Source organism: Miscanthus floridulus, chromosome 6, assembly GCF_019320115.1.
Source record: "Miscanthus floridulus cultivar M001 chromosome 6, ASM1932011v1, whole genome shotgun sequence".
Classification (NCBI taxonomy): domain Eukaryota; kingdom Viridiplantae; phylum Streptophyta; class Magnoliopsida; order Poales; family Poaceae; genus Miscanthus; species Miscanthus floridulus.
In genome coordinates, this window is record NC_089585.1 from 111,143,242 (window position 1) to 111,154,047 (window position 10,806).

At 45.5% G+C, this 10,806-nt stretch overlaps 1 protein-coding gene across 1 annotated transcript; it reads right to left on the reverse strand.

Annotated features, from left to right (window-relative positions):
* Nucleotides 1-987: 987 nt before the first annotated feature.
* On the reverse strand, nt 988-2,084 carry LOC136461010 (uncharacterized). Its single transcript, XM_066460497.1, has 2 exons — nt 1,929-2,084; nt 988-1,650 (listed from the first exon to the last, which is right to left on the reverse strand). Exons 1-2 carry the CDS (start codon nt 2,082-2,084, stop codon nt 988-990), a joined length of 819 nt encoding a protein of 272 aa, XP_066316594.1.
* Nucleotides 2,085-10,806: the final 8,722 nt, after the last annotated feature.

The following is a 10,806-nucleotide window of genomic DNA, read 5'->3' on the forward strand; positions in this document are numbered from 1 at the left end:
CCCTCATGCTCGGACTACTCCAGTCCCAAGCCACCTTCTTGTCGAACATGACGTCGCGCGAGACAAGCACCTTATCTACGCATGGGTCATATAGCTGGTATGCCTTGGTACACTCCATGTAGCCTAGGAACACCATGGGTGTGCTCCAGTCCTCTAGCTTGTAGAGGTTTGGCTTCATCTTCCTGACGTGGCCGATGCAACCGAATGTTCGGAGGAAGGACACGTTCGGTTTACGCCCATACCAAGCTTCGAACTGTGTCTTGCACATCAGGGCTTTTGTCGGAGCATGGTTGAGGATGAACACCGCCATGGTCACTGCCTCCCCCAGAACCTTACCAGTATGCCTTTGGCCATCATCATTGATCGGGCCGTGCCGACCACCATCTGGTTTTGCCTCTCCACCATGCCATTCGGTTGTGGTGAGTACAACGTGGTGGTGTTGCCCCACACCCTAATCTAGGCAGTATGCAGTGAACTCCACCGAAGTGAATTCACCACCGTGATCAGTCCTCAGCATGTGGAGCTTCTTGTCACTCTCGGCCTCAGCGCGCGTCTTGAATTCTTGATCGCCGTCGTCGCTTCGTCCTTGCTCGTTAGGAGTTGTAGCCACATGTAGCGACTACAGTCATCTATGAGTAGGAGGAAGTACCATCGACCACCGTTTGTAGCAGGCGTGATCGACCCATAGAGGTCACCGTGAACGAGCTCAAGAGCTTCCTTCACACGATACTTGATCGCCTTTGGGAAAGATAGCCTCCTCTGCTTTCTAGCCAGGCAACTGTCACATAGCTCGCCTCCGTGCTTGATGTGGGATAGCCCTCGGACCATCTTCTCTAGCCGACCAAGCGCATCAAAGCTGAGATGTCCGAACCGGGCATGCCACATCCATGGTTCCTTAGAGTTTCTTACCTCCAGGCACACCAGCTGCTCTACCTTTAGGTCGAGCAGGTACAACTGGTTTAGGGACCTCTTCACCTTGGCAAGAAGTCACTGCTCCCGGTCCCTGATCCTAAGGACACCGTCCTTGATCAGTACCTCGCTACCATACTCATCCAACTGACTAATGCTGATGATGCTGGAATGTAACTGCGGGATGTAATATACATTTGTTAGCATGGGATGCTCCCTATTTTGGCATCTGAAGATAATGGTGTCGCACCCTTGGATAGCCACCCTTGAGCTGTCACCAAACTTCACCATACAAGTAACATCACCGTTGAGCTCGAAGAAGGATGCCTTGGAGCCCATCATGTGGTTGCTGGCACCGGAGTCCAGATACCACCGCTGCTCCTGGTCAGCGCCCACACGTCTGAGGTGAACTTGGGCACGAGGTTCGTCAAGGTTAACGGTCTTCAGGGCCTTCCCAGGTCCTTCCACCGCCGTTGCCTCTTCCTTCTCCTCGGCCTCGACGTCGTGTAGTGCACAGAACGTCGCCATTAGGATAGTGGCCTCATCCTCTTCATTAGCTTGGCCCAGGTGAGCTTCAACCTTCTTCTCCTGCTTATAGTTTGGGCTCTCCCATGCCCAATGGCTCATCTTCCTACAATGCCGGCAGGCATTGGGGTCGACTTGCTTCTTCTCCAAAGAAGCCTTGCCGTGGCGCTTGCCATCGCCATCGTGGCTGGAGGAGGCTACCTTCCCAGAGTTCCTCTAAGCAGCCCACTCCTCTTTTGTCAGCAAGAGTTTCCCGCTATCCTTCGTTGATGTCGCCTGCTCCAGGTGCTCATCCACTACCCGTAGACGGCCTGTCAAATCCTCAATGGTGAGGGTGGACAAGTCCAGCATCGTCTCTATGGAGAGTGTGATCTGGATGTACTTTGCCGGTACAGAGTGGAGGTACTTGGAGACCGCCTCCTCTTTGTCGAGGTGATGTCATGGCTCTTCAGCTTGCTGATGAGCATCTGTAGGCGGAGGGAGAAGTCCTCCACCATTTCACCATCCTTGAACTTGAGGTTCACGTACTCCTGCTTCAGAAGCTGGGCTGTCGCCTTCTTTGCACGGTCAGAACCGATGCGCATCACCACAATAGCCTCCCACGCCTCCTTAGCAGAGCTCTTTGTCCCCAACAGCTCCCTGTACTCCATCGGTGCAGCAGCGAGGATAGCCTCCAGCGCTAACATGTCATCTTCTTTATTGTCGGTGCCCTTGTCAACAGTATTCTAGAGCCATCGGGCTCTGAGCTTGACCTTCATGGTTACCGACCACTCTCTATAGTTGGTGCGAGTCAGTGTCGGCCAACTGGTGCCGCTAACCTCTTGCACCGTGCGAACAATGACCTTCGGTCTTGGTTGGGCAGCCACATCAGTGCCACTACTGTCGCCCACCTCCGAACCGCCCGTCATCGCCAGCGGTTAGTCTAGCGACGACGCTTGTATAGCTCCGATACCACTTGTTGGCCCACAGGATCACCGGCTCAGGTGAGTGAATCACTCACTAGTCTTACCGAGCACCTGCTAGTGTTGCCAAGCACCCACTAGCCATGCCGACCATGAACAAGCGTTGTCCGTCCCCACACACTAGGGTTGGAGTTAGAAGAAGAAGGGAGAACATAGCATGCACACATAATACAAGACACCAGCGTTGGCCGAAGCCCTATCTGTGAGATGGCAAATCTGAGCTCTCTTTACTGAGTTACCATGGTAGTCTATTTATATAACTCTATGCATCTAGTCCTAGTACAGCGCATATGCTGTAACAGTAACTAGATAACATACAGGGCTGACTCTACGCCGGTCACTGCATGTGCCTATAGTGTTGTAGGTGAGCCGTGCAGCGCCTGCACCTGCAGCGGCTATAGTATCACAATAGGGGGCCTTTTCGGCGCTGCCTTCCATTGCTGTGTTCACACAAGGTAGCAGTAGATTATCTAACAACCTGGCCATATCGAAGTTGACGGTGAATTGCCATGCGTGGGGAGCCTCAAGGTTGAGTTGTGGTTGCATGGATATAAAGATGACATTAACGGCGGTAGCATTCGCCTACTCCGGTGTTGCACGTCACTCACATGTCTTGAGGTGTCTCTTCAAGTAGCAACAGTGTGCATACAAAGTACTGCACCTTATGATATGGCTCGCAACAAGTTGCAACTACTTGAAAACCAAACTTGAAGTTTCATGTTTTCTTTTTTCTTTTAAAAATGAGCTTGCAGTATGCATAATTTTAAAAGCAAATTAGACCGGTTTTAAGGAAAAAAGGTTAAATAAGAAATAAAACCACTGATTTTGCATTGCTTCTACTAGCAAAAAATATAGCTGTTTTCAAGTGCTACACACATAATACGTTATTACAATTGTAATTTATTATTTTTTTCCGGATACACATAACAAATAATGAAACCACTGATTTTGCATTGTTTCTGCTTGAACCTATCTTCTTCTCTCTCCTTTTTTTTTGCATTCACCATTCTGTTGGACTGCTTGAACCAATTATTTGTCTATGCTTTCTATATGACCAGTGATAATAGATGTCTCTATTGGTCTATTTTTTGAAACTTACATATATACTCTTTATATGGATTTTTTTGAACGAAAAGACTGTAGAGGAGATCCCCACAGTTGCTCAAACTTTTTATAAACAATGAAGAAAAGAAGTGTTACCGGGTATACTTACAAACAGGAATTAATTGAAGGCATCTAACCAAGCGCAAAAGGAAGATGGTAGGTCTCCTCTAAATCTAAGAGCTTGAAGATTACATTGGTTTTTGAAATTTGAGAGCCAAATATTGAAGGTGGGGGTTTTGCCGTGAAAGATCTTCTCATTTCTCACCTTCCAGATTTCCCATTTTTTAGATAATGGTAGATTAAACAACCGGCTTCTTCCTTCAAGAAGGAATCAGGCCACGAGTTCAATACATAAGAACATCAACATACCAGCTAACCAAAACATCGACGGCAGCACAAAATCGGTTTTTAACCAAAAACTAAACCCTAAGTTTAAGAGCATAAGGCCATCTGAAGAAAGCAGAGCACTGCAGAGCCGCGGTCTCTAGCTTCTGGCATCCTTGGACAATAAACTTCTTCATGTCTTCACTCCTTTGTAATAGCCCCCACTGCCGCAGCTAGTACGTAGCTCTGAACATGACCTACAAAATAGATTTTGAACTGCATTTGTCAAATACCAATTCATTTCTTGTAAGCCAAAGCGACCAGCAAAATGAAGCAGCTCCTATAAGCAACAAGCTTCTAAATTCTCTCCCACTTTGTTTGTGCCAGGCACCAAAAATATTTCGTGTACTCATTGGTGGTTTTAAACCAAGCACCATATAAATAGCACGCCACAAGGCCTTGGCCATCACACAATCGAAAAACAAATATTGAATACTCTCTAGTTTAGAGCAATAACAACAATTTCGGTTTCCCCTCCAATTTCGTTTAGCTAAATTATCCTTTGTTAGAATTACCCCTCTCCTTAGAAACCATATAAAGATCTTAATTTTTAATGGAATTCTAAGATGCCAAATGTCCTGAGAGACTTTGAGGCCATTGTTTATTAGGTACGCATACATGGATTTGACCGAGAACATTCCACTAGAATGCAAGTCCTAGCAAAAGGAGTCCCTACCATCCTGTAAATTAATACTCGCAATCCTACCAATTAGGTCCTGCCAATCCAACAACTTGTTTCCCACTAACGCTCTTCTGAAGGTGATGTTAATTGGTACCGATCGTAGAACCTCAGCACTGGAGACTGCTTCCTAATCTGAGACCTTGAATAGGGATGGATAAACCTCTTTCAAAGGATCTCCCCCTAGCCAACGATCCTCCCAAAACCTAATTTGGGAGCCATCTGAGACCTTGAATCTTCCTAATCTCATAAACTGCTCTTTTACCCTCATAAGACCCATCCAGAAGTGAGAGTCCCCTGGTTTCTTAGTCACTTCAGATAAAGTCTTATTTTTAATATACTTGTTTCTAATAAGTTCTTGCCAAATACCATCTTCATTCAAAAGCTTGAACAACCATTTACTGAGCAGACATTTATTTTGGATTTCTAGGTTCTGGATGCCAAGGCCCCCTGTTCCTTAGGTTGGTAAATAATTGTCCATCTAACTAACCTATATTTTTTCTTGTGTTGATCATTCTGCTAGAAAAATCATGATCTAAAATACTCAAGCTTCTTTAAGACCCCCTTAGGAATCTCAAAGAAGGAGAGCATGAACATAGGTAGACTAGACAGAATAGAGTTGATCAACACAAATCTACCGCCAATTGACAGCATCTCCCCTTTCCAAAAACTGAGTTTTTTCTCAAATCTTTCCTCTATGGTCTTCCAATCTGTGTTATTCAATTTTCTTGTAGTGCCTAGGGAGACCAAGGTACCGACATGGATAAGAACCTAATTCACAACCAAATAATTGTGTATATAAATTTTCCTCCTCCTTTGCCTTACCAAAGCAAAAAATTTCACTTTTGTGGAAGTTAATCTTAAGGCCAGATAATTGTTCAAACATACATAGAATTAGTTTCATGTTTGTCGCTTGCTCAATATCATGGTCCATGAAGATTATTGTATCATCCACATATTGTAGGATAGATAACCCATTTTCCACAAGATGCGGAACTACCCCACTAACCTGCCCATTTACTTTGGCCCTAGCAATAAAAATGGACAACATGTCCACCACTAAGTTAAACAAAACGGGTGACAAAGGGTCACCTTGTCTAAGACCCTTTTGGGTTTGAAAGAAAGGGCCCATCTGATCATTGATTTTTATACCCACATTTCCACCCTGCATGAAGGTTTTAATCCAATTGCACCATGTTTCAGAAAAACCTTTCATGCGCAAAGTTTGTTGCAAAAAAGACCACTTGACTTTATCGTAAGCTTTCTCAAAGTCTATTTTGAATAAAACTCCATTTAGCTTCTTCCTATGCATCTCGTGGATTGTCTCATGAAGAATTATTGCCCCTTCCATGATATTCCTACTCAGAAGGAAGGTTGTCTGGGAAGGTCGAATGATTATTTGGGCAACAAGAGCAATTCTATTTGAGGCTACTTTTGTAAAAAAATTGAAACTGACATTAAGCAAACAAATAGGTTTGTATTGTTCTATCCCGTTTGCTTCACTACCCTTTGGTAGCAGGATTATAGTTCCAAAATCTAAACTATGCAAAGGTAGCTCACCGCTATGACAGTCCTCAAATAACGCCATTAAGTCACCTTTGATCACCTCCTAGAAAACTTAGTAAAATTCAACTAGAAAGCCATCTGGCCCAGGGGCGGTATTATGCTTCATTTGGAAAATAGCCCTCCTGACTTCATCCTCGGTAAAGTAATAAGCTAGGATTTGATTTTCCAAATTTGATACTTGAGGCATATCCTCAGTTCGTGACTCATCCAAGAACATGGTGGGTGCCTCGGGAGGACCAAATAGGTTTTTGTAATAGTTGGTGATATACCTTTTTAGATTAGAATCACCAATAATTACCCCTTCCTCCTGTTCCAAATGGAATATCCGAGTTTTCCTATATTTACCGGACGCCACCAAGTGAAAGTATTTAGTATTCGCATCCCCTTCAAGTAAATTCCTGATTTTAGCTCGTTGGTACCATTTGAGTTCTTCTTCTCTTAGGAGATCAGCAAGTCTATCATTTAACACATGTTTAAGATTTACTTCTTCTTCATTGAGATGTGTGGATTCTGTTTTTTTGTCTAATTCATCTAACTTATCTAGCAACACTTTCTTCTCTTTTTTATATGCCCCACTAGTATTCTTCTCCCACCCCCTTAAGTATTGTCGAAGCCGCCTAATTTTAGCCTGCCATCTTTCTAAAGGGGTGTTACCCATCTGCACACTAGCCCAGATCTCTTTGACCATGTCTATGAAACCTTCTCTAAGTAATCAACCAAGCTCAAATTTAAAGTAAGGCTGGGAGTTACCAGAGGAAGGATTTCCTGTATCCATAAATAACGGCGTATGGTCCAAGATTTCTCTGGTTAAAGCCTGAACAGACGATTTGGGGAACTCTAATTCCCACTCAGTGGACATTAAAATTCTGTCCAACTTTTCAAAAGTCAGGTTCTATAAGTTGTTTGCCCATGTAAATTTCCTACCCGAAAGGTCTAGCTCCTTAAGATTGAAAGCGTCTATGATAGCATTGAAAAGAAATGTCCATCTGTCATTGTAATTAGCGTTGCTCTTCTCCCTTGGCCCTCTAATGATGTTACAGTCACCCCTAAAATCATAGGTAGCGGCTCCTTAGCACAAAGGTAGGCTAATTTTGTCAAAAAACTTTCTTTAAAACTGGGTTGAGCAGCACCATACACAGAGACAAGTAGCCATTGGAAGCCATAATCTTTGTTCCTGATTTTAAACTTAACAAAGAATTCTCCTTCTTCTATTTCTCCAATATCAAACGTGAGAAGATTAATCCCCAACAACATACCTCCGGACCTGCCCCTCAGAGGTTTGACATGCCAAAGGAAATCCTTCCCACCACACAGATTTTTGAGAAACACCTGAGTACACTCTCCTCTACCCGTTTCAGACAGGGCAATAAAATCTAAGTTCTTTTCAAGCGTCAAGTTCGAAAGAAATTTAAATTTCTTCGGATCACCTAAACCATTATAATTCCAAAAAACACCTTTCATTTAGACCGTGGAAGGTATATTTTTTCTTAATTTTTTCTTTCTTTTCCTATTTTTTTCCACTGATGTTTTGCACGGGTATCCTCTGAACCCCTGCAATCGCCATCAGATGGACCCTCAGCCATCTCACCACAAATATGGTTCAAAGCCAGGATATCAATATCATCTCCCCATAGTTCGTCAGAATCATCTAATAACGACGAAACCAATTCCCAATTTTTTTCTACCTCCGACCTCTTGGCACAACTAAGCCTATCCTTTTCTACAGATTTAAGGCAATCTAATTGCTTAAAACACAAGAAATTAGACACATCCAAACAGACCCCCCAGTGAACTGAACTTAGCAGCGATTACTGAATTATCTAAAGCTGAAAATGAGTTAACTGAGGTAGAATTACCTTGGGTAGTTGATTCCTCCGAGTTCCTTTTGGCCTTCAGCTTAGCAGCTCGCTGCAGTGAATCATGGTCCCCCGCGCAAGCATTTCTTTGGCTTGCCTGGGAAGGTGTTACTACAGGCTGAGTCCCAGATTTAACCGGAGTGTTTGGGCCATCGATCATCATTGCAACTGGATGAGTACCTTGTGCTAAAATTTTGGGCTGACCTACCGCCGGCCCAATTGGAACCGTCATCCACGCACCATTGTTACCATCACCAGATGGCTGCAGTACCACTGTAGGTGTATCCTTTCTAGTGACCACAGTAGAAACATTATCAGTCCTAGGAGAAAGAACAGCCTGGCGACCCATCTTAGGAGGTGTCGAACCAGACCCAGCTTTGCTTTTCCTTTCCTCCACATCTTCCTTTTTGTTATCATTGTTACTTTTTTCCCTTCTTCTTCCTTGTTTTTCTCTTCCTCAGCATCCCTATTTGGATCAAAATCCAAATCCATGTCAATTGGCCTTGGTGATGATTTAGAATCATAGTTCTTCATCCTGAATTGTAATTCATAAACGAAGTCCCCAATAACTATGTCCACTAAATCCAGGACAAGACCAGGATCAAGGACTGCCACCTAAATCCTGCCCATCTCATGTGCTTTCACAAACTTCATATCTACTTTCCTAGTCACCCCAAGTATGGAGCCAACTGCCCATACAATGGGAAATTCCAGGAGATCATCAGGGAGCCCCCTGAAGTGAACCCAAACCTTAGGGATCTCATATTTAAACACATTAGGATTTCAAAATCCATCTTTGCTACTGTGCATTTAGCCACCACGGTTCCCACTCGCACCATTCGCTCTAGTTCATCTGTGGAAGGAAAATTTGCAGTAAAAGTGTTTTCCCCTAATGCTTTCACCTCCCAATTCACATTGCGAGGTATGAGCCTCTCAAGTTCAGTACTGACCTGCAGTTCAGTCATAGTACCTCCTGAGATTTTCACCTTAGCAGTTTTTGAATCTCTCTTTTCCTTTTGCTTCCCAACATGATCAATGTAATAGAAACCTAATTTTTCCACCGCAAACCCATGTGGCACTGCACTAGGTTTAGCACCCTTTGTAAAAGGGCAAGCTTTCATGACATGATCATCACTGTCACAGATCTCACAGCAGAGTACCTTTGAACACTCATTCAAGACATGCCCCTTGTTTAAACAACGGAAGCAGTATGGAGTTTTGTTCTTTCCTTTACCCGCATTCTGCCTTGGCATCATACTATCACTCTGATTGATGGCCCTCATATTAGCTTCCTCTGAGTTGTTCTTCGAGTTCAGCATAGTACCTTCAGGGATTGGAGTTGCAGAAGTATAAGCTGGAGCTTTCGCTGGAGCATTCGACGTCGATGACCGGAATGCCATCGGGTTAGCGCCCCACTCCTCGCGGCCGCCGCAACCTCGTCCCGCGCTGAAGAAGTTGTTGTTGCCGAAGAAGCGGCCGACAAAGCCATAAGGGGCGTGACCACCACTGTTGCCTCGTCGGACACGCCCGCCTCCCTGCCATCCCCGGTTAGCGCCCGGGTGATAGCTGGGGTTGAAGCCCGGGTGATATCCCCCCTACCCGCCATCTGCCTCAGATTGGAGCCACCGGCACCGCCACGATGGGCTGGGTACTAACCACCCTGGCTGCCAATGGGAGGTTGATTCGCCATGCTAGAGCCTTGAGATGTCATTGCTTTGTGTCCCTCTCTCACCACCTCCGCGAAAGACCGAGTCCTTCGCCGAGTAGAGTACAGCTTAATTCTTGTTCCAACTATGGAGAATAGCGCACCAAGGCCAGGGCACGGTCAGAATCTATAACAAAGAATGTCGCGGACCGCCTCGTTATATGTCGCCCGAGTAATAATAGCAGTAAATACCTCCTGGTCTGAAACGAGCTCGCTGGAACTTGAGCCCCCAAACTCGCAATAAACCACTCGGGGGCTTTTCAGTTCCGGAAAATCTAGGTTAGTAATTGCAAATCTTTAGCCTTGTCAACCCTGTCTTCTTGCTTCGTATTCGAAAACGGTGTAGCCCAGACCGCAAAACCCGACGCACGCCAGCCACCCATCTTCCCCTCCCGATGCCCAACCTCCCCTGCTTTCTCCAGCACGTCCCCTAAGGTTCGAGGAGGAGAGATTCTTGGTGGAGGCAGCGGACCTTGCCAGGTCTCGGGGTAAAGTTTCCTTCGAACCATCGAATCGATGATCCTGGATGCCAATTGAGACTTCGGATACTTCCCTGAATTGAAACCACTGCCAACGATAGCAAGTTCCTGCTCTGCCTTGTATAGATCCTGGGCCTCAAACCCGGCCGCCGTCGCTTCAGCAATGAACGCAGTCGTCGATATGTGGCCTGTTCGCTGGTTGTTTTCTGGGCTGGTTTGGGCTGGCTGGTGCTGGTTTATTGTGAGAGGAAAATACTGTTGGCTGGCTAATTTGAGCTGGCTGAAACCAACGAGCGAACATGCTGATGACCTCATCAGAATCTGAGGATCCGTCTGCCTCAGACAACTCATCTGAGTCCTTACCCACCGCCCAAAACCTTCCAAATCCAAACTCCGGCCCATGCACCGGCTTTGGACGATCAGACGAGGTCACTACCATCTAGACTATCCGTGATAACTCCAATCTTCCTTTCGCACACTTAGCTTCAGACGAAACAGGATCATCCTCGTGTACTTTGGACGAAATGAGCCCTGACCGTAAAGCACGCTTGGTCGCCGGTGCCAAGGCCAGCCGACGACCGAGACGCATCAGCCACGGTCGACTCAGTCCATGGCCAAACCAACCAAGCCAGCCGCC